At 35.6% G+C, this 25,713-nt stretch overlaps 1 protein-coding gene across 1 annotated transcript; it reads right to left on the bottom strand.

Annotated features, from left to right (window-relative positions):
- Positions 1 to 1,511: 1,511 nt before the first annotated feature.
- On the bottom strand, positions 1,512 to 25,460 carry LOC142225585 (uncharacterized). The gene is made up of 4 exons (XM_075295371.1): positions 25,282 to 25,460; positions 2,330 to 2,542; positions 2,126 to 2,269; positions 1,512 to 2,074 (listed from the first exon to the last, which is right to left on the bottom strand). Exons 1-4 carry the CDS (start codon positions 25,349 to 25,351, stop codon positions 1,548 to 1,550), a joined length of 954 nt encoding a protein of 317 aa, XP_075151486.1. The 5' UTR covers positions 25,352 to 25,460; the 3' UTR covers positions 1,512 to 1,547.
- Between the last annotated feature and the right edge of the window lie 253 nt (positions 25,461 to 25,713).

The raw sequence follows: 25,713 nt of genomic DNA, 5'->3' as shown, positions 1-25,713 counted from the left end.
TGTGGACGAGTGGCATTTTTGTGTGGGTGAGTTTCTCATATTTGCATGATTTGACATCGGATTTGTTAACTCAATTGCTTATAACTTTTTAATTTTTCGGTCGTTTTTCTTTTAGTTGGTCTTGTTACTTACCTTAGAGTATCATCTATTCGACCGTGAAAAGAAACCGGACGTCATTTCAATGGTTTGTACTTTTCCGGCAAAAAAGGGTCATTGTAAAATATTATTTTTTAGAAAATTGAACTACTTAACTAATCACAGATCCAATGACACACGATTATTCGTCATCTCAATACCTTTCATCTAACACCTTTCATCAACGATATAATCGGACATTTCTAACTCGAGGTATAGTTTGTTTAGTGAAAAAAGAGCGAAAACTGTTCCATAAAAATGTTTTTTTTTTTTTTTAAATTTTTTTCGAATTCGGTAGATCAAAATACATAAGAAAATTCACATCTCATCAAATGTACATGAAAAAAATTTTATTTTGTAAACTTTTGAACTCCAATTTTTCCCTTCAAACTACACAGTTTTCTTTAATAAGCGAAAATTAATAATTTTGTCTAATAAATTTTCATGAATTTGTTGAGAATTATTTACTTATTTTTGTGAAATCGGCGCGACACCAGCGTTTCTACTACAGTTTAGTTAAAATTTTCTAAACTTAATCTATTTTTTCTAAAATTAACTAATTAAAATTAACTTTTCTGGTGGGTTCAGTGTAGAGTTATTAATGAAAAGTAACTTTGAAAATCTGACTACTGACCTTTACAATCAACAACAACATTTTACCAATAATGCACCCATCATGAACTTCGTATGGTACTAAAGACATTTTTGCAATTTTGAACTCCATTATTTTCCTTCACACTTCGAAATTTTCATTAACAAGTGAAAAAAAAAAATTATATCTAATAAATTTTATTGTATTTTTCGATAGTTATTTTTATGATACATCTGCGTTTTAAATACATTTTCCTTCCTGGTGGGTTAACTGTTTGTGAGTGTAGAGGAAATAATCGGGGGTTTCGACCTCATTAAATCCAGTTTATTCGACCTCAAAGAAAATGCTTTAAAATAAGGGAAAATTTCGTTTGACTACATTTTCGTTCCGGAGGATTTTTTCTTTAGATGTATTATTACCTTCCAAAAGGGATGCCGGTTTTGCTCATCTAAGTACAGTTTTTTTAATCTTTTTCTCTTTAAATTACGTACACGTTATTTCTTAATTAAATACGTATAATTTTATTAATCACATTAACTTTTTTACATACAAAATTTGAGACGAAAATTTCAACGAGAGAAGCACCATAACAGATTTGGCGAATGTATCTAGGAGATAGAAAAAATGCTTTACAATGATGATGATGAGTTAAAAAATTTATTGATCTTCCCCGAAAATATTTTTAGCAAATGATCCTTTACAGGGAATTTGCATTCGAAATTCGAAAATTCGAATCTCTGATAGTATATGTGAAATTACACAAAATAAAACACCAATAACAAAATATATTTCAAAAGTTTTGTTTAATATTTACGATGTACTATTTTTTGGAGAATGTTCTTTCTAGTTTACCATCTATAATGTCAATCAGAGAACTTGTTGGCTTTATAGTATCTCTGTCGTTATTTTGATGTTCGTGATGATGATGCAGATGTTCGCTATTATCTCGACGCCTTCGATAATCATTTTCATTTGTTATACAATAGCATGGCTTCCAACTGGGTGTGGCACGATAGCCTGAAACATCATTCGGTCTGTACGCTTCGGAATAGGATCGCTCGGTAGTCCAATAAGTGGAACGGGGTACGTAACTATTCCATCCATCTGAAGTGCGGTAGATAGAACTACCTCCGCTGGCATGACCGCTGCCGCCAGAGCCCATATAAACTGGTACATTACCTGGATAGTATTCTTGGTAGTCTGGATAATAGCCTCGCCCTGATTGATCATAGCTTCTACGTTCAGCGGAATAATTAGGATTCCAATGCGATTTAGGATCCATTGTTTTTCGATTCCTGTGGGACCCGGAACCACCTCTACCTTTGAAAATTGGCACACTGGCATCTTCTGAAAATTGAAATAATATTTAAATTGGAATTTAATCAAGAACTAGCTTACCTTTCTCGTCAACATCACGTTCCCTGCTGGTTTTATTATCGTGAGTATCTCCACCAGCTGTGATTTCGAATGTTATGTCCGTATGAATACCAACGCGTTTCTTGTTTTTCCCCAAATCAGTAATTTCGACACTTTCCTTAGATTCTATGGGGAAAAAAATATGAGTAATTAAGTGTCCATATTTTACGCTTCCATGTTGCTCACCCTTAGATGTCTGTCCGTCTCCTGTATCCACCGTTACCCTTACACCGTGGATCTTTGGACCCGATTTTGCAGAGTCCTTATCAGTGTCAACATCCTTATTCCTCTCGTTGTTACGGTCATCAAATCGCCCCTGCTTGTTGGCTGATGTAGTTGCATTTTCCTTTCCACCATCATCATTGAAATCTAATTTTGGAGACACTTGATTCTGTTGAGCTAAAAAGGTAGATATTAAACCTTTAATTAAGTAGCAAACAATGGATACTGTCGGTAGTTAGTACGTTCTAAACAAATATTAGAAGTATCAATAACTACCCAACAAAAAATTGGGTGTTTTTCTAAAGGCTCCACATTAAAAACACTTCCAAAAATATTCTCCCATAGATGTTCCAGTTTTTCCCGACCATTAATTTTTTTATTTTTTTTTGCGACAAATCATGTTCGAAGAGCAAAATAATATGGTATGAGCTATTTTTGCGGCGACAATGTAACATTTTCACCTGCAACCATGTAATTGTCCTCATCTAAAATTTTATTATATTGAAAAAAAAGTTTTTCTCCCAGTTAAAAAAATACGGTCACAACCTAAAATGTTAAGCATTGTTAACAGCCGAATAACGCAATTTATTTTCTTATTTTATTTGCGTGTTATATTTCATTACATATTATTAATTTATATTATGTTAAATTTTTTTGTTTATCTCAATTTTTATTGTTAAATTATTTTCGCTGTCATTTTTTACTATGTTTTTCTTTTTATATCTAAATAATGTTCTTAAACCTTATTTCGTTTTATGATATCCTTAATATTTTGTTTAATCATCTTGATCACATCCTGTATTTTTGAGATTGTAATCTTTTGTATGTGAAACCAGGGATCCGGAGCGGAGCGGAGCAAGCCCTTTTTTTGCCGGAGCGGGAGCGGCATTTCTAAAATCCGGAGCGGAGCGGTTTCCAAATGAAAAACCGCTCCGCTCCGAATAAAATATTACTTGAATGAAATGTGTAACTTTGAAATTACACTGTGTAGGTAATTTCAAATATAGCTAGTACTTAGCGTAGTGTGAGTAAACGTTAAAAATGTACGATATGTAGTTTTGTACGTACGTACATTGGGGAAACACAACGTGTTTTTTTAGTAATTGTTTTCAAAAACGGCAAATGTCAAAATATATCTCTAGTATGTGTTGTAACAGTAACAACAGTACTTTCGATCAATTTCATCCCGTATTACTACAAAGATGTTTGTAATGAACTTCAAATAAATGCAATTAAACGATCTTATTTATATTTAATTTTTTAGTTTTCTACACTGAAAAAAATATTGTCGTGAAGTCAAAGAGTTCATGTCCTTAGAATAAGAATGCAAATTTTGCTTAACATGGAAGACGCATTTCTCTAAAATAAAGTTTTTTCCTTGTCGAAAAGTCAATAAACTTTTGAATGAAGTTGTAATGTCCTTATAATTAAGTGATTTTACTTAAAAATGTGTATCATAACATGAAAGATAAAATTTTTGAGGTAAGGTCAACGCGACTTTAATAATTAAGAAAAATTCTTTTTTTTTTTTCAATGTAAGGACATTCATATTTGCTTTACTATTGTACTATATCCTAGCATTCTCTTATTTCTGATATTAGTTCTCGAAAATTTAATTAAAATTATGGATAGTTTCAATTTTGGTTGAAAAATGTGCGCATATACAGTCGACTCCGCTTTAGCGCAATGCGCTTTACTGAAAAACCTCGGATAACTGAAATCGATCGCATTCCCCAGTTGTTTTTTCTGTCCATTTCATTTAAATTACTCCGCTTTAGTGAAACTCCGCTTAACTGAAAAAATCGGATTACTGAAAAGTTTTTTGTGTTCAAATGAGTTTCGTCACATTAGTATGACTTCGCTTTACTGAAAATGCCACATTCTCGCTATTGAGAGAGAGTACATTTTCTTCTCCGTATTGAGAACGCTTTATTTCAAGTGAAGATGGCACTTTCAAAACAGTTTAAATCACTCTAAATCACAAATAAATGAATTCCAATTTTCCTTCACAAACCTGTGACGGAATCAAACACCTTGTTTTTATTATTTTATGTACATAGCATTGGTCATAAGTTCGGTTAACTGAAATTGAGTGGATTTTTTTCCAGTTATACGGAGTCCGCTTTACTGAAACTTTTTCAGTTATCCGAAGTTCGCATTACTGGAAGTTTTTTTCTGTTATCCGTAGTCCGCTTTAGCAAAAACTTCGGATAACTGAAATTAAATGGCTGCATTTTTAACGTTTCAGTAAAGCGGAGTCGACTGTACATTTATTTTAATTTTTTCTCACATTGAAAACTAATGACTTGATTTGTATTATTGCATGTTATCTACTTTTTTTGAGAACGAACATTTCTTAAAAACGCTGTTCGAAAATGTATTTTTACAATAAAGGGGAAAAAAGCGAAATTAGGTAACACTAGATCTGAGTAGGAATATTCGTAGGTATACCACGGACTGATTTCGATGGAAGTTGTTGCAAACATAAACATACAAACACACATTACAAATATAACAAAACCTCTTCTCTACGTCTGTTGCAAAACAAAAAAACTTTCGGAGAGTAGTTACTTCTACTCTGTGTATAGACTTTCAATTCCAATCAGCGTTGCCGTTTTGGTCCGATCGGACCAAAATTGGTCCAAAAGATTTCTAATTTTTAAATTTGGTCCGATGGTCGGACCAAACAGAATTTGGTCCATTTTCATAAATTTGGTTTCTATCACATATTAAATAGTAGATGGTGCACCGCAAAGAATATTGTCGGGAGGCCAAATATTTCACATGCTTAAAATACGAATACGAATTTTGCTTAGAATAGAAGACGTATTTCTCTGAAATAAAGTTGTTCCCTTGTCTAAAAGTCTCTAAACTTTTCAATGAAGTCTGTTTGTCCTTATAGCTAAGTGATTCGACATAAAAATGTGTATCCTAACATGAATGAAAATTTCGTTTTAATGAAGTCAAAATGGATTTAATATTTCTGAAAAAATCTTCAAAATTAATAAAATGTTTCAACACATTGTTTTAAAGTCATTATACCATAAACCACATAGTGGTTAGGGTGTAATAAGTTTGATCTGCCAAAAAATGTGCCTACCAGAAATATTGATTTTAGACCCAATAAAATATATACCGATCGACTCAGAATCACCTCCTGAGTCGATCTAGCGCTTGGTGTCCGTCCGTCCATCCGTCCGTCTGTCCATGTATTTGTTGTTCACAGGATTCCGGTCGTAATTATGAACCGATTTTGATGAAGTTTGGTACAGGGAGTTTTTTTTTGGGCACAAGGACGAACGCTATTGAATTTGGAAGAAATCGGATCAAATTTAGATATAGCTCCCATATATATGTATTGCTCGATTTCGACAAATGGGGTCACGTTGCACTTTTTTACTAACCGATCGTCGTCAAATTTAGCACAAAATACTCTTCTGTATCACCCTTTATGTCTGAAAATTTCATCGAAATCGGTTCAGATTTAGATATAGGTCCCATATATATGTATCGCCCGATTTTGCCAAATAAGGTCATAAAACCCTTATTTATCAACCGATCTTACTCAAAGTTGGCTAAATGTAATCTTCTATAGCACTAACTATATGTGCAAAAAATCATCGAAATCGGTTCAGATTTAGCTATAGTTCCCATATATGTACCACCCGATTTTTCTAAATAAAACAAGTAAGGAAAGTCTAAAGTCGGGCGGGGCCGACTATATTATACCCTGCATCACTTTGTAGATCTAAATTTTCGATACCATATCACATCTGTCAAATGTGTTGGGGGCTATATATAAAGGTTTTTCCCCAAATATATACATTTAAATATCACTCGATCTGGACAGAATTTGATAGACTTCTACAAAATCTATAGACTCAAAATTTAAGTCGGCTAATGCACTAGGGTGGAACACAATGTTAGTAAAAAATATGGGAAACATTTAACTCTGAAGGAAACTTCGAAAACGTTTATTTATGATTTATCGCTCGATATATATGTAAAGGGTGATTCTTTTGAGGTTAGGATTTTCATGCATTAGTATTTGACAGATCACGTGGGATTTCAGACATGGTGTCAAAGAGAAAGATGCTCAGTATGCTTTGACATTTCATCATGAATAGACTTACTAACGAGCAACGCTTGCAAATCATTGAATTTTATTACCAAAATCAGTGGCAGAAAATCCGCTTTTTTATCGACAAATTTTGTTCAGCGATGAGGCTTATTTCTGGTTGAATGGCTACGTAAATAAGCAAAATTGCCGCATTTGGAGTGAAGAGCAACCAGAAGCCGTTCAAGAACTGCCCATGCATCCCGAAAAATGCACTGTTTGGTGTGGTTTGTACGCTGGTGGAATCATTGGACCGTATTTTTTCAAAGATGCTGTTGGACGCAACGTTACGGTGAATGGCGATCGCTATCGTTCGATGCTAACAAACTTTTTGTTGCCAAAAATGGAAGAACTGAACTTGGTTGACATGTGGTTTCAACAAGATGGCGCTACATGGCCATTTTATGGCCATTTTGAGGGAAAACTTCGGAGAACAATTCATCTCAAGAAATGGACCGGTAAGTTGGCCACCAAGATCATGCGATTTGACGCCTTTAGACTATTTTTTGTGGGGCTACGTCAAGTCTAAAGTCTACAGAAATAAGCCAGCAACTATTCCAGCTTTGAAAGACAACATTTCCGAAGAAATTCGGGCTATTCCGGCCGAAATGCTCGAAAAAGTTGCCCAAAATTGGACTTTCCGAATGGACCACCTAAGACGCAGCCGCGGTCAACATTTAAATGAAATTATCTTCAAAAAGTAAATGTCATGGACCAATCTAACGTTTCAAATAAAGAACCGATGAGATTTTGCAAATTTTATGCGTTTTTTTTTAAAAAAAAGTTATCAAGCTCTTAGCAAATCACCCTTTATTAGAAGTTTGGGAAAATTAGAGTCATTTTTACAACTTTTCGACTAAGCAGTGGCGATTGTTGATGTTGGTATTTGACCATTTTTGTCGAAATCAGAAAAACATATATATGTGAGCTATATCTAAATCTGAACCGATTTCAACCAAATTTGGCACGCATAGCTACAATGGTAATTCTACTTCCTGTGCAAAATTTCAACTAAATCGGAACAAAAAATTTGCCTCTGTGGTCGTATGAGTGTAAATCGGGCGAAAGCTATATATGGGAGCTATATCTGGATCTGAACCGATTTCAACCAAATTTGGCACGCATAGCAACAATGCTAATTCTACTCCCTGTGGAAAATTTCAAATAAATCGGAGTTAAAAATTGGCCTCTGTGGTCATATGAGTGTTAATCGGCCGAAAGCTATATATGGGAGCTATATCTAAATTTGAACCGATTTCAATAAAATTCGGCATACTTGACTACACTACTAATTGTACCCCTAATTTCAACCTAATTGGGATAAAACTCTAGCTTCTGGGACCGTATTAGTCCATATCGGGCGAAAGATATATATGGGAGCTATATCTAAATCTGAACCGATTTAAATAAAATTTGGCACACTTGACTCTAGTACTAATTGTTCTTCTTCTGCAAAATTTTAAGCAAATTAGGGTAAAACTCTGGTTTCTGGGGCCATATAAGTCCATATCGGGCGAAATATATATATGGAAGCTATATCTAAATCTGAACCGATTTCTTCCAATATCAATAGGGTTCTATTCTGAGCCAAAGCACATACATGTGCCAAATTTGAAGTCGATTGGACTAAAACTGCGACCTAGACTTTGATTACAAAAATGTGTTCACGGACAGACGGACATCGCTATATCGACTCAAGAGCCCACCCTGAGCATTTTTGCCAAAGACACCATGTGTCTATCTCGTCTCCTTCTGGGTATTGCAAACATATGCACTAACTTATAATACCCTGTTCCACAGTGTGGAGCAGGGTATAATAAAACTCAATTGAACAAATAATACAATGTTTGTACTATAATTTTCTCGAAGAGGAGTGGAGCGGAGCGGAGCGATTTTTTTTCTCGGAGCGGAGCGTGGAGCGGAGCGGTTTTTTTTTTCTCCGGAGCGGGAGCGGAGCGGAGCGAAAAAAATGGACCGCTCCGGATCCCTGTGTGAAACTATAACTAACAAACTTGAAACTGGATCTAAAGATTTTCCCTAGAGGATATTGGTATTAAAGCCAAAGAAAAAATGTTTTTTTTAATGCCAAAAAAACCAAAGATACAAAATCCTCAAGATAAGTCTTTTGCCCTGTTTCTGTGTGTCGAACGAGAGTATTTCAAATAAAAAAAAAAATATTTGGGTTTCTCTATGTCGACAGGCAAGTCACTTCATATTTTGTTGTCGAGTAGCAAAGGAACATATACAATAAGTGTGAAGAAAAAAGTAAAAACAATTTTGAAATTTGAATCAATTCTCAGGCCAAAAATTTGAAAATACTCATTTTTGATAATCAATGTACTCTCATACAAACGATATGAACTTTCAAAAATATAGAAACTCATATTGATTCGAATTCGAGTGACTGCTTTCCAGTCGACTATGTTTTCGTTCGACTACAGAAACAGGGTATTAGCCTATATTTGAAGTAAATCTAAAGATTCAATATTTCAGTTATTTTAAGCAGGATTTCTTTAAGTCGAAAATGTTTTTTTATCATAACTGATTAAAATATAATTTCGATTGCAATTTAGACATTTATGTTATTTTACTTCATACACACAAAAAAGTGAACCCTATATTTCACTAAAGCCGATTTAACTTTCTTTTAGCTCATGGAAAGCAGAGTAAAAAATAATACACAAATGAAGCATAACGATTAACTATAATCGTGTCTCCCACAAAATAGTTCATCTTGTTCACCCATCTTGAACTTCGTATGACACTGAAGACATTCTTGCAATTTTGAACTCCAATTTTTTCCTTCAAAGTATAAAATTTTCTTTAACATTTGAAAAAAATTAATTATGTCTAATAAATTTTCTTGAATTTGTCAAAAAATATTTACTTATTTTTGAGATATCAGCGTTTGTAATACTGTTTAGTAAAATTTTTTTAAAAATATTCTAAATTTTCTAAAATTAACCAAAATATTTCTTCCTGTTTTTTCAGTGTAGTTTCTTTAAAAAAAAACAGCAAATACAAGAACATTATTTTATATATTACTCTCTACTATTATTAAAGATTTACAGTCAGAAAAGTACAGTGCTTGATTTAAACGAAATGGACTGAGCTTTTGGATAAAATATTATTTTTTGTATTGCAAAAATAACAATTTTGTAACAAAAAACTGTTTTTAGTATAAAAGTTTGAAATTTTGGAACCAATTCAAAAACTCTAACAAAAGAAGAACGTGGAGTCGAGTATAAACATACATAAATAATTTTATAATATACACAAAAATTTAATTAGACGTGAACAGTTTTTTACTAGCATTTAACACCATTTTAAATGCATTTCAAACTTGTCGTGTTTAGAAATACAAATAAATATGAATATATATTAACCAAGTTATAATACAATGTTCATTTCATTTGATTTCATTTTATTGAGTACCTACACAACAAGATTAAAATCTTATAATTAGAGTGCAGGATTATAAATGTTAAAACATCTCCGATTTATAATAAGTATATACAATAATTAAATTTAAAGATAAAAAGAAAATAAATTAAAATTAAAATAAATAAAAAATTGTATTAATAATAATAGAAAAAAAATATATATATAGAAATTACTTTTAATATTCAATTGCATTGTATTATTGATGATTGAAATTGAAATTGTGATACTATATTATATCTACAAGCAAATTTTTAATGATAAATATTCTAATTTTAAATAAATTTTGAATACTCTTCTTAAAAGATGATGCGTTGCTGATGCATTGTATATCGGGTGGTAGAGTGTTCCAGAGACGTATTGTGCCAATGAAGAACTGCCAATCGGATACAAGACTTGTCCTTATAAAGGGTATTATATTCCTATTTCTATCAGATCTGGTAAACCGAATTTTATCATAGAGATAGCTGGGTTTCCGTTTGTAAATCAATTTATGTAGAAATACTAACGACTTGACATTAAGCAGGGTATTAAAACTAAAGCCAAGGAGGGAGTCTGTAACATGCGAAACATGATCGGTCCTGCGTAACCCATACACATAACGAACTATACTATTGAATGCCAGGTTAAGTCTATTTTTGCTCACGGAGTCACAATTCGCGAAGAGTTCAGATCCGTAAATTAAACCCGGTAACAAAAGACTTTTCGCCAGGAGAAGTCGAATATTGACTGGTGTGTAGGAATGAGTAACCCATAAAGCACGTAGTTTTGCATATGTTTGTCCAACGGCTGTGTTTACATGACTTGACCAACTCAATGTGCTATTGAATACTACTCCAAGATTCTTAGCACTAGTGACTACATCGATTTTCTGACCATTTATCATAATGTCAGCATTGAACAAAGCGAACCTTCTATTCTTGTGTATAATCAAACATTTAGACTTTTGTGGATTTAGTAGCAGACCATTTGCTGTTGCCCATCGAAACACACGATCAACGTCGTGGTTAAGTTTCCCCAAACACTCACTAGTATCACCTACCGGACTACTTAAAAAGATTTGTATGTCGTCTGCATACATAAGTATCTGACTATGGACTATTTCTAGAGGGAGGTCATTTGCGTCCATGCAAAATAATAGAGGTCCAATTATAGAACCCTGTGGAACCCCTTTCGTAACTGGTAATGGCAATGAAAAAGTATCTCTGGTGTAAACAGTCTGTAACCGATTGTTAAGATAGGAACTTATGATAGAGGTAGCAGTAGGTGAGAAATTGAAAAATCTTTGAAGTTTTAGACATAACATTTTGTGATCAACAGTATCGAAAGCCTGTGAGTGATCTAAGAGAAAACTAACATGGTTCTTATCAATATTTCTCCTAATTCGAAAAAAATTCCAAAAAAAATTTCCAAAAAAAAAATTGTACGTTATTCTGTTTTCAGAGGTTCGAGTTTTGCCGCTAAAATGAAAAATAATTTTAGAGACAAAATTCGAACTTAATGCCCGCTTTTATTTTTGAAAGTGTCCGTCAACTCCTCTTGGCCTACTTATTAATAAAGGGGAACTAAACTTTGCTTCTATACATTTTACTGTTTAATTTTTCACTGTTTCCTCCTTTTTTCATTTTACTGTTCCAACTCTAAAAAGAGTATAGTGCTCCTTCGTTATTTGTTATGAAGATTCCTTTGTATTTTTTATATATTTTCCACCTTTTTTAAATTTCCTTTGTCTGAATATTTTGACTTACTCGTCGTACGTTCCGGTTTCTTTTAACGAATCAAGGAAAAATTGAGCCCACACTGAAAAAAAGCATGTCCGGTTCCAAAGATTTTGCCTTTACTCTAAACATTTTGGTATTGATTCCGAGCCAAAGAAGCGGAGAATACAAGTAAGGATACTTTTAAGACACAATTCTCTTTTAAATTTGGGTTTTGTGTACCTGCTTCTAGGAAGCAAATTTTAATTTTTCGCTTTTTCAGCTTTTTTCTTCATATGCTATCAAAGTCCTTTAAAAACGAGTTAACTACAACTTTATTTTCCAAATTAAGACTCAACTTCCAGTAGAAATTATGCTATATTTCAAGTAAAAAACGTCTTTAAAATAAAGTGTTGAAAAACATGTCCTATTTTTTAACGATTTTTTGCTTTGTACACGCAGAGAAGGAATATGATCACCTCAACCATGTTTCAAGAGCAAAATGTTATTTTTGGATGGTGACCATGTAACATGTTTATGGCAAAAATGTTCTTTTCTCGCCAAAAATAATATGCTTGCCGAAATCAGACACACAATCTCCGTGAAAATAACATGGTTGCGACAAACATGTTACATGGTCACCATTCAAAAATAACATTTTGCTCTTGAAACATGGTTGAGGTGATCATATTCCTTCTCTGGGTGTAGTCAAGATGAAAAAAGACAACAAATTTAAAGACAATTTCATTAAATTTAAAGAATTTTTCTGAATTATTAAAGTCAAGTTGACCTCAGCTCAAACATTTTTTCTTTCATGTTATGATACGCATTTTTAAGAGAAATCATTTAATTATAAGGACAATACGACTTCATTGAAAAGTTTATCGATTTTGGACAAGGAAAACAACTTTATATTAGAGAAATGCGTCTTCTATGCTAAGCAAAATTTGCATTCGTATTTTAAAGACATGAAATCTTTGACCACACGACAATATTTTTTTCAGTGCATAATGCCAAAATGATAAACAAAACACATGTCCACACATACATAAAATGCTGCTCTCAAGGCAAAAACACATGCTGTTTTTTTTTCAAATGTCTATTCTCTTGGTTCCGAATGTATATTCTCTTTATTCCGAATACTCATTTTAAAATTCAAATTAAATAATATTTAGACTTAAGTATATCAAATTTTTGGCCTTATTGACATGCCAAGCGCATAGCCAAAACAAATGAACTCATAAAACAGTTTTCCGAAACAACATACAAGCAGTTTCAAAAAATTGCTCTCTTCTCTCTTTCTGTCGCACGTTCCGGTTTCCGGTGAATAAAATATCAGAACATATGTATGTTTATATGTTGACATTGACACATATTATTTTTATGAAACATTCATGCCCCAAACATAATATATTCTAACATATCGTTAGCTTAATGTATAAAGGTGCTAAGTCAACCTTTTATAAAAAATAGATTAAGATGCAGATCGACAGATAAATCAAAAATACATAGTTTAAAAAAATATATTAAATATCTGTTTTTATCTCTGTTTGGTAATGATGTGTAAAAGTGCTAATTTAAAATACTCGTGCTAAGTCAAATTTTATGTTGAGTAGGCTTTGCCGGCTCTCACAAACCTTTTTTTCGGAATGTTCAAGTGTGGTTCACTTTGGGTTTAGTGAACTGCCTGAAATTATTCTGATAATTGGTTGATAGTTTTACTGCAAGTAGAGGACGCTGATGAGGAATGTGGTAATTCCGAGACGTGCGCCCATCCAACCATCTTGCAGTCTATAGGGCTTTGCCCAAATCAATTTGACAAACATTATTTTCCCCTGTTGGTTAAGCTACACTTGTCACTTGGTTTTAAGCTGCAATCAAAAACAACAAAATGATTGAAGAATAAACCAATAATAAAAAACAAAAAATCGTATTTTGATTTTTCTCTCCATGGTCGTATAGATGATACTCTAACGTAAGTAATAAGACCAACTAGAAGAAAACGACCGAAAATTGACAAAGTTATAAGCAATTGAGTAAACAATTCCGATGTTAAATCATGCAAATATGAGCAACTCACCCACACAAAAATACCTCTCGGCCACAAAGAAATTTTTGTGTGGCGAGTGGCTCATATTTGCATGTCACTGATATGACAGCCGCTGGCCGACAACAATATTCTCCGCCGCAGCATCTAACACCGAATATTGTTGTACCAGTTCCGGAAAGTGCATCATTTTTGCAATTTAATTGCAACGGGCTCCGAGGTAAGATTAGTGAAATAGTAGATTTTATGAATCGGAAGAGGATCAGGGTCACGGCGATCCAGAGATAAAGATAAATGGCTTGGCCTGGCTTCCATATTACACCGTTCCGTGCAGTATAGGCTTATCCCGCTTGTGCCAGACACTAGTGACCCCTACATGGAATGTATGAGGGTAGCAGTCAAGTATGGGGCTGCCGAGATATAGCTATACAATGTGTATATACCGCCGGTTGGTACACCCTCAAAAAAAATCGCTTCTCTAACATATGTTCCAAACATATTTTGCAGGAAACACATATATTATTGGATACTGCAGAAACATTAATATGTTTGTTTTATCTGAGCGTATTATATGTTTGGAAGCATTTTGAGTCCAAAAATAATATATGTTTGGAAGAATTCCCCAAAGAAGATTGTGCTCATTCCCTCACATAATTTTCACTACCACGAAATTTTTGAGTTCTTCGCATCTTTTTCTGTAATACAAATATGCTGTTTTTTCTTTCAAATGTCTATTCTCTTGGTTCCGAATGTATATTCTCTTTATTCTGAATACTCATTCTAATATTCAAATTAAATAGTAATTAGACTTAAGCATATAAAATTTTTGGCCTTATCATGAAACAGTTTTCCGAACCAACATACAAGCGGTTTCACAGAAATTGCTCTCATTTCATTCTATCGCTGTGTTATGTTGATATCTTTTTATTCAACCATCCCGGTTTCCATCTCTATTTATTTCTCTATACTAACTCTCTCTCTCTCTCTCTGGCGCTCTTTGAATAAAGTATCACAACATATATATGTTTACTCGAAATTTGTAAATTTATATATGTTTACATTCACACATATTATTTTTATGAAACATTCATGCCCCAAACATAATATATTCTAACATATTAACATATGTGTCCCAAACATTTTGTGTTAGTTTAGGAACATTACATGTTTGCACTTAAATATATTGTGTTTAAAAATTGTGCCCGAAACACATTTTGTTTATGTCGGAACATATTAAAAACATATTTTTCTAACAGTGTAGCTGTGTCCAGGTTATAGCCCAAACATTGAGTGGCTGCTGTGCGGGCATAACCGATTGGTTCTAGGAGACTTTAATGCCCACCACGAACTTTGGCATTCTCTACTGGGTAATGACCAGAGAGGCATAGCTTTGGCAGAGCAGATAGATGACTCCACATTTTGCACGGTGAACGAAGAGGCCCCCACGAGAGTTATGGGTGATTGCAACAGTTCGCCAGATTTATCCTTAGCATCGCCTGGTCCGATAAATGACGTTTCCTGGCAACCTGTCGTTTCATTGGGTTCAGACCACCTCCCCATAATTCTCACCATTAACCGACACTCCGATTTCATAACCTCTGAACGCCGGACGTTCATAAACCAAAAGAATGCCAACTGGGAAGGCTTCAGAGAATATACAGATCGCTGCTTCAGTGAGCTCCCGTCCCCCCTCATGTTGCCCAGAGGGCGTTCCGCAGCAGCCGCTCACTTCATTCCAGCTGGTCGAATTGCCCAAGTGAAACCTAACTTTCCAGCTGAAGCGGTGGGACTCGCAGACGAGCGTGATGAACGCCGTCGTGCTAACCCTAGAATCAGGGAACTGAATCTAGAGATTAGTAAGATAGTCGACGAGCACAAGCGGAACACATGGTTAGAGCACCTGAAGCAATGTAACCTAGGCACAGGAACAGGTAAATTGTGGTGAACAGTGAGAGCCCTCTCGAACCCCGCTACAAGGGATGATGGGATTTCAGTCACCTTTGGGGACGTGACTGTGACTGGTCCAAAGAGATGCGCCAAATACTCCAACTGACAGTTTGTCGAGCATCCCGAGAAAGATAGAGCGAAAAGGAGAACCACTCGTCGCATACGTGGTCTCCGAGCCGATGACACACCACAATTTACCGCAGCCGAAGTTACCAATGTCATCAACAGCGCAAAACAATCCAAGGCGCTGGGCCCCGACGGAATTTCAATGCTAATGCTGAAGCATCTGGGAATACTGGGAGTTGAGTACCTGACCAGACTACTCAATTTGTCCTTGGAATCACTTGAAATCACCCGATGTCTGGAAGATGGGAAGGGTGATTCCATAAAGGTAAATCGTACAGACCGATATCCCCTTTCTAGCCAGTAGCCAAGACCCTTGAGGCACCACTCCTCCCCATCCTTGTGGAGAATTTACCATCAACATAGATTCCGTAAGGTACACAGTACGACGAGTATTTGGCATTATGAATCTGCCTTTAACGTCAAATTCATGTTTTTCAGCGTTACGGAGTAGTTGGTATAAGAAAAAGCGTGTTCACGTTATGCGGTGTTCACGTTAGGCGGTGTTCACGTTCCCGCGAGTGCACTGTATTGACAATGCTCGTTTTGAATGTAATCATATTATATGTTCGTTCCATTGACTTCGGTTTAGTTATTCAGATTTTATGCTATTGCAGTATTTCGGATTTCATTTGAAAAAATAAGAATTGGACCCTCTAATTACCATACATTTCATATAGGTTCAAAATTATTTATAGACTCCTCAGTATAAACCGATCAAGAACTAAGGAGGCTTAGGTTAGGTTAGGTTAAAGTGGCAGCCCGATTAAGATTCAGGCTCACTTAGACTATTCAGTCCATTGTGATACCACATTAACTAAAAGTACCTATTACATATGGGCACTTCTAGTTTTAACCGCTGAACCTTCTTGATTATTTTTCTTTGTTGAACCAACCAGATTGTTCCAAAAACAGTAGCAGACTGCTTAAGTTAACGTTTTCCAGATCCGCCAGTAATCTGAAGCTATATGCTCCTAAAAGTTGCTTGCGCTTTACACAAAATGCAGGACACTCACACAAGAGGTGTTTAATTGATTCTTTTTCCTCCGCATCATGACAGCTCATACAATAGTCATTATACTTCGCGCCAATAGTTTTTGCAAAATCGCCTATCAGGCAGCGACCCGTTATAGCAGATATCAGGAGTGATATCTGACGTCTCGAGAACATTAGCATATCTAGTGTGCGGTTTAAGTTGAAATGGGGCCATATTTGCTTGGTGTCGTTACAACCCTTGCAATTCTCCCATCGAACATTTGCCATCATAACAGCCTTCTCACGCAGCATGAGCTTGCAGGTAGCTAGGGGCATACCAACAAATTCTAGTTCCCCTGGAATATGTAAGGTAGTCCCTAGCCTTGCCAACTCATCCGCTTCGCAGTTCCCCGGTATGTTCCTATGGCCAGGCACCCATATTAGGTGAATATTGTACTGCTCAGCCATCTCATTGAGAGATTTGCGGCAGTCGATGGCCGTTTTCGAGTTGAGGAACACAGAGTCCAAGGATTTTATTGCAGGTTGACTGTCTGAGTATATATTAATGCCCACATTTTTTGGAACATTACTTCTCAGCCAATTCGCCACCTCTCTTATTGCTAATATTTCAGCCTGAAAAACACTACAGTGATTAGGTAATCTTTTCGCTATTCGAAGTTCCAGATCATTAGAATATACTCCGAACCCCACTTGTCCATCCAATTTGGAGCCATCAGTGTAGAAATCTATATATTCTTTATTCCCCGGGGTCTGTGTGCACCACGCCTCACTGTTGGGGATTAGAGTCTCAAACTTTTTGTCGAAAAGTGGACTCGCCAAAGTGTAATCCACTACGTTAGGCACATCTGGCATTGTTTTGAGGACAGAACTGTGACCGTAACCTTTTTCCGACCACAGCGATAGTTCGCGCAACCGCACAGCCGTTGTTGCAGCTGACTGTTTGGCCAAAATGTCTAAAGGCAATAGATGCAGCACGACATTAAGGGAATTTGTTCCTGTCTTGCTGAATGCGCCTGAAATACACAAACACGCCATACGCTGAACTTTATCTAAACAAGTCGGTTTCTGAAGTGCCGGCCACCAGACTACAACACCATATAGCATTATAGGTCTAACCACTGCCGTGTATAGCCAATGCACAATTTTTGGTTTCAGTCCCCACTTTTTTCCTATTGCCTTTTTGCACGAGTACAAAGCTACAGTTGCCTTTCTCGCCCTTTCTTTAATATTAAGCTTAAAGTTCAGCTTCCTGTCCAAAATAACGCCAAGGTATTTTGCACATTCACCAAAGGGAATTTCAATACCCCCTAAGGAAATAGGCCTAACCGTGGGAGTTTTGCGATCGTTGCAGTACATGACTAATTCTGTCTTTGCAGGATTTACCCCAAGACCATTGTCTTTCGCCCATTTCTCAGTCATCCGGAGGGCCCTCTGAATAATATCTCTGATTGTGGATGGGAATTTTCCCCTGACTGCCAGAGCCACATCATCTGCGTATGCCACCACTTTTATCCTTTCTTTTTCTAGAGTAACCAGAAGGCTATTTATAGCAACATTCCAAAGAAGAGGTGATAGGACTCCTCCTTGGGGAGTGCCTCTGTTCACATACCTTTGTATGTTTGCTTGTCCTAGTGTGGCTGAAATACGTCTCTTCATTAGCAGTTCGTCTAACAGCCTGAGTATACATGGATCAACATTCAGAGTTATCAGTCCATTTAATATCGAGCTCGGATGGACATTATTGAACGCCCCTTCGATGTCTAGAAACGCCACGATTGTGTATTCTTTGACAGATAGTGAGCTTTCAATAAAGCTGACTAGTTCATGTAGTGCGGTCTCAGTAGACCTGCCCTTCGAGTATGCATGCTGTCGTTTCGAGAACAAACTTGAATCGATGCTAGTTCTAAGATAAATATCTATCATCCTCTCCAGAGTCTTAAGTAGGAATGAGGATAAGCTGATTGGTCGGAAATCCTTCGCCCTCGAGTGAGAGGCTTTTCCCGCTTTAGGTATGAAAACGACTTTTGTTTCCCTCCACTTTCCTGGGATATATGATAAGTTGATACATCCTTTATATATCACCGACAACCAGGGGATAATTTTGTCAGTTACAGCTTGTAACTCCGCCGGAGTAATTCCATCAGGTCCAGGGGATTTGAATGGTCCAAAGCTATTTAGCGCCCATCTTATTCTAGTTTCCGATACAATTTCCTCGACAGGAAACGACCGCTGAGCAACTGTGGCACCGCCAGTACATGGTTCAACCGTCTGATTTCCAGGAAAATGTGTGTCCAATAGTACCTCCAGCGTCTCCTTACTGGACGTTGTCCAATTGCCCTCCGATGTTTTAATGAAACCTGGAGCGGAGTTGGTGGATGCTAGAACCTTCCGTAGTCTGGAAGCCTCGGACGTATTCTCAATACTGCTGCAGTAAGCATTCCAAGAGTTATGCTGAGCCTTTCTCAGTTCTCGCTTGTATCCTCTCAGATTCTTCTTGTAAGCGTCCCAGTCCTCAGGGGCTCTGGTGGACTTTGCCTTGTTAAAGAGCTTCCTGCAGGATTTCCTCATATTACTTAATTCCGTAGACCACCATGGTGGTCGATGTTTCCCCCTTGGCTTTCCTCTAGGGCATGCAGCTTTCAGTGAGATGTTGAAGGCCTTAGTAATCCGCTCCACTGCGTGTTCGATATCTTGCACATTTCTCATATTTGTCTCTGTTATTTCCGGTATCATCATATTGAACGATTCCCTATACCTATTCCAGTCAGCTTTCCCTTGGGACATCTCCCTTGTTGCAAACTACCAGATTAGTACGCAAAATAAACTCTATTAGCGACTCTCCCCTTGCATTAGTATCACTACTTCCCCATATACTATGATGTGCATTCGCATCGCATCCCATAATGAGTTTCGCCTTTGTTTTCAGTGACTCCTCCACTAAGGTCTTAACGGCATATGGAGGCATCTCCCTGTCATGTCCCATGTAGACCGAAGATACCCAATATTTGCATTTGGCTATTTCTAAACTTGCAACGACAGTGTCTGTATTGCACATTGAGGGAAGCAGAAACAAATTGAGCTCGTTTTTAGCAATTATACAGGCTCGATTTACATCATTACCAGTATACTGCAATAGTTTGAACCCCGGAATACTTAATTCACATATTTTGTTTTTGTAAACATATGGTTCTTGAATAAGAACTATATCTATGTCCCCTTTCATCAGGAGAACTTTTAAGGCAGCACATGCAGCCTTACAATGATGAAGATTTATCTGGAGGATCCGTAAGACCATCGAGATTTTCAACAACCGTCACATCAGCCGCTTCGATCGAGTCATCAAGAATGTCCTCTTCAGAGATATCGGTGACTCTCGCAATAACCATAGGTTCGACTTTGGTGAGTTCTGAGGCAATAGAAGCCTCCTCACGCATACGGTATCTATCCATGTCTTCAACTTTGGTATCTCCCTCGACTTCGCAAGAGGATCCGCTTACTTCTGATTCAGACAGAGGCTTGTCCATTTCTGAATCCTTTAGCTGATCGTTTTTATACACCTTCATTTGGATATAATGAAAGCCATAACATACACGGCCCTGGGACTTTGCCAGATGTGGCAAAGACTGAGTGTTCAATATAAACACTGCATGCCGTCTTGGTCCATCCACTTCATCCAAACGGCCAACCTTCCAATCAGCTGTTGGAAGATCTGGATTGCATCGTTTCAGTCTATTTAAAATAGATTCAGGGTCAGAAGGGTTTGCAGGTATCCAGGCATGTGCTCTAGGTCTAGCCGGTATGTCTTTCTTCTCGACTAACTCTAGAGCAGCTCCTTCCCAAACTTCACCAATTAGTATCAGAGCAGCTTTAAAACATTCTATAGACCTCTGGTCCTCAAATGCGACTAGCTTAAATCGTCCTTGATACCAACCAGCCTCTTGGTGTCGAGGATCTGGGCCGGGAAACTTTTCCAGTACCTGTGAGTAGACGACAGATAGAGCATTCTCAATTTCCCCCATTTTTGCTTTGGAACCATACCGTCCAATGCTCCTTTATTAATGATAGCCATCACAAGGCTATCTTTAGCAACTGAGGCAAACGATCTTTGATCCCTTTTGGAGGATGGCAGCTCATCCGGCGATCGTTCCCTTTTTCCAGTCTCAAGAATTCCTTGAGCCCATTTTAAGGAATCGCTTTGTTTAGCCGACAACGTGCTTGGGTCGACTGATCCTAACTTCTTTAGGATAAACAAAGCATTTCTGCGTTCCTTGAATCTCTTTCGTGAGGGATTACCTCCTTTTGATGTCGTTACCTTAGAAAAAGTTCGACTTGTCAGTGTGTCGCCACCTGTCGACCCGTCTACAGGTCGACTAATTGGGCCTAACTCTTGGTCATTGCCCAGATTTATAACTCCAGTCGATACCCGTCCACTGGGCCCTGAAGTTAGCAACCCAGTGGATGACTTGGAATTTCGCTGCATGGTGGCTTAATATCCCACCACACTTTAAATTCGTAGTAGGTACCTATTACTATGAGTTTATCCGCTATTGAAAAAAAACACGTCCGTTCCGTTCGACGGTTGAATAGGTGTGCCTGAATAGGTTAACCTAACCTAACCTAACCTAAGGAGGCTTATATAGGATTTAATCTGTTTTTTTTTTATCATAACATAGACTCCATATGGGTTATCTTGTAATTTAGAAGACAATGATAATAAATAAAACTGAACATAGATATCGGCAATTGTTACCATAATCCAAGTAATTCAATTGTGGTTGACAGTCGTTAGTAGAAAATTGTACGTAATCTATGGTGGAGGGTATATAAGATTCGGTCTGATCGAACTTTCGGTCGTATACATGTTTTTATTATTGTTTTTTTTTTCTTCTTTTTTGGCACATTTAACATTTAATTTTTTGCTTCAAACTCCCGATAATGATTTGATAATGACATCAGCATGCAATGACTTGTCTAAAAGAGCTTCATCAGAAAAATCGGCTAGAGCATCCTTGGATGTGGAAGCCACCGTGCTGCAATAGTTAACAGAAAAAAGTCAGTTGTTTAACTGATGCTAAAATTAACTAGCTCAAGTTAATTTGCATTTTTGCTATTTTGATTTAGTTTACACAAAAAAAAAAAATATCACCAAAATATTTCCAATTAAAAAGTTAGTTGAAGTTGAAAAATTTTCCAATTAATAAAATAATTGATACAATTAACATTTTAATCATGACAGAAACATTATGTAAGTTAAGTCAATGATTGAAAATCTTTAATTAAAAAATAAATTGAAACAATTGACTTTTTAATCAAACTCGGAAGACTAAGTCAATTAAAAAACGGTAACAATTTTTTTATTTTTTAATTTTTATCAAAAATGTATTTCATACAATCAATTTTTTAATCAAATTAAGAACACTAAGTCAGTTAAGAAAGTAATTGAAAATAGTTACGTTTTTAATTAAAAAATTAATTGAGTTTTACAATCAACATAAATTAAATATTTAATTGGATCAATGAAACAAATTATTTGAAATTTGATCATGACATCAATTAATTTTTTAATCAAGTATTTTTATACCTGGGATTGATTTTATAATTTTTGTGATTGAAGATATTTCAATTTAAAACTTAATTGGATCAATTAATTTATTGATTGAATCAGAAATAAAAAGTATTTTTTTTTAATTTTTCCTCAGTTTTTGCACAATTCTCACACTTGCGCCAAAAACTTTTTTTTGGAAGAGGGTAATAAAGGATTCTACTCCCTTTGCTAAAATTAGAAGAAATGTACGCAACGCCATCCAAACCAGTTGAAACAATATACATTCTCATAGCTTCCAACTTCTCAATTTTTCAAATGTCAAATTTGATCCCCCTCTTGCTCTCTTTTGATGGTTAAACGAACGAATTACAGTAAATTTGTGATAATTATCAAAAATTATCCTGTGCTCGAACAGAGCCAATCTTAGTAAGTTGTCGTTATTTTAAAAACACAATGTGGAAATCTCAAAGACTTAAATAGTGTTAAATTTTCGCAAGAGGTAGTTAATTTTTCCTACACCCTCCAAAAATCGCTTCTCTAACATATATTCCAAACATATTTTGCATGAAGCATATATATTATTGGATACTCCCGAAACATTAATATGTTTATTTAAAGTGTTTGGAAGTATTTTGAGCCTAAAAATATTATATGCTTGGAAGAATTTTCCCCAAAGAAGATTGTGTTCATTCCCTCACATAATTTTCACTTCTACGAAATTTTTTAGTTCTTGGCACCTTTTTCAAATAATGTTGAAGAAATTATTCAATTTTATATATTTTTTTTAATTTTACCGTTCACCTGGACGGAGAATCGAACCGATGACCATACAGTTTGTAAGCCAACACTATCCACTGGGCTACGTAGCTGTTATAGTCATCAGTAGACAATTATCGTATAAGTTACATTTATATAGCATAGTTTGCAGCGCCCACGAGTCCATGCAAACATAATATTATTTAACAGAAACATACATTTGTTGGCCACGTGGAGCAGTGGAGCATGGCTGTCTTGCATGCAAAGGGTCATGCGTTCAATCCTTGCTCCGACCGAACACCACTTTTTTTTAATTTAAATACACATTTATATTTATATTGTTTTAATGAAACTTCGAAATGTGGGTTATTTAAGATTTACAGTCTTAAGATTTACAGATTTACAGTCTGAAAAGAAGAAAGAACAGTGCGTGATATAAATGAAATTGACTGAGCTTTTGGATAAAATATTATTTTTAATTGAAAAAATAACAATTTTGTAACAAAAAACTTTTGGTATAAAAGTTTGAAATTTTGGAAGGAATTCAAAAACTCTAACAAAAGAAGAACGTGGGGTCGAGTATAAACATACATAAATAATTTTATAATATACACATAAATTTATTTAGGCGTGAACATTTTTTTACTAGCAGTTAACACCATTACATTTAAAACTTATAGAGTTTTGTACATAATTTCAGTTTTACTTTTAAGGCCGGTATTAAGTTGGCATTATCGCTCTAAAATGACCTCTCTAAAATGAGCTCGCGCGGCACCCATTTTGCACAGAGCTTCCGCATATCCAAATATTGATGAATGATATGACCAACACGTTCCTTTGATATCTTTAAGGCCTCGATCAACTTCATTTTAGGTCATTCAAAATCATTATGTTTTCGTCGGTAACCACCTCTTTCGGGCATCCAATGCGTTCACCGTCCTCCGTGCTCATTTCACCACGCTTGAATTTTTCGTACCAAACAATTATTGTTGATTTCCCTGAGGCAGAGTCCGGAAACTCATTATCAAGCCAAGTTTTTGCTTCCACCGTATTTTTTCCTTCAGAAAACAGTATTTTATCAAAACACGAAATTCCTTTTTTCCATTTTGTTTACAATAACAAAAGTTGCTTCACAAAAGACGCTCTATCTCACAAACTAATTGATTTACAGACGTAAAATTTTGACACGAATCATTTGAAGGTTGGTACTATATAAAAATAATATGCATTTAATACTAGCGACGCCATCTATGTGTCAGACCGGGGACTTATCAGCCAACCTGTTAATATTCAAATTAAATAATATTTAGACTTAAGCATATTTGCCTTATCATAAAACAGTTTTCCCAAACAACATACACAAATAGATCTTTTGATTCTCTTGCTGTGTTATGTTAATATATTTCGTCAACCTTTCCGGTTTCCATCTCTATTTCTTTCTCTATACTGTCGCTCTCTGAATAAAATATCACAACATATAGATGTTTACTCGAAATTTGTAAATTTATATATGTTTACATTCACACATATTATTTTTATGAAACATTCATGCCCCAAACATAATATATTCTAACATATTAATATATATGTCCCAAACATTTAGTGTTAGTTTAGGAACATTATATGTTTGCACTTAAATATATTGTGTTTAAAAATTGTGCCCGAAACACATATCGGAACATATGAAAAACATATTTTTCTAACAGTGTATAAAAGCTATATATTTCCTCTGTGTAGCATGCCCTTTTTGGATGAAACTGTTTGGGTTCAATTCCAGTTGCGCCCAAACAGTTTCTCGCCAATGGTTCATTTCCTCTCTTTAACGCTAAAAATAGAATCATGCAGAGGTCTTTGATAACAGAGAAGTTCATCACTTGTAGACTGAATGGTCTAAAATAACTAGCGGTCATTATATCAAAATTAGCCATCCCTGGATGTACTTAAAAACAAATGAATGTGGAACAACTTTAATTTTTTTTTGCGGGAATGTTCATTATGAGTCACAATTTTAATTTAAACTCACGGAGTACTTCGTAATCCTAGTTTCGAATTATATTAATTAAATCTATATATTCCACTGATATAGATAGTGGTTTAACCTTAAACGGAGAGAGTTTACAAATTTATTTATATCAGTTATTTTCTTTAATTGGTCAAATTGTTCACAACAGTCGCAAAATATCACATTACGCTTATTTATGTATGTCCAAATGTCGGACGAGTCCATTTTATAGAACTGAGGCCAACCTTTTACACAGTGAAAAATTAAGGCGAAAATCACGACTATCCCTATTAAATTAGCAGCCGCTTTGTTCATTGTAATCCGAGAGTTTTTGTATTTTTATATCACACTTTTAACGACTATTTCGAAGCCGGCTGAAAACAATAGCGATGGAAGTTGCAAATAAAATTGTTAACACTTTGAATGTTGGACATCAACTGAATATTGGTTTGAGCAAGTGGGCGTCTTAGAACCAACGAGTGTTTTACTGAAGTTTCTATGGCAGATGATGTAGGGGGCGAGATGGGGCACAGGTAAGCAATTCAAACATTTACTGATTTACGCGTTTTTTGTCAGTGATTGTTGTTATGGCGTTGTTGCTAGATTGCCTGCAGTTAATTTCAAATTAAATTGTTAACATCGGTCGATTGTCGTTTTGGTCGTTATCGATAAAATCT

Source organism: Haematobia irritans, chromosome 2, assembly GCF_050003625.1.
Source record: "Haematobia irritans isolate KBUSLIRL chromosome 2, ASM5000362v1, whole genome shotgun sequence".
Taxonomy (NCBI): domain Eukaryota; kingdom Metazoa; phylum Arthropoda; class Insecta; order Diptera; family Muscidae; genus Haematobia; species Haematobia irritans.
Note: the sequence above shows the minus strand (reverse complement) of the source record. Positions and strands in the feature narration are given on the sequence as shown.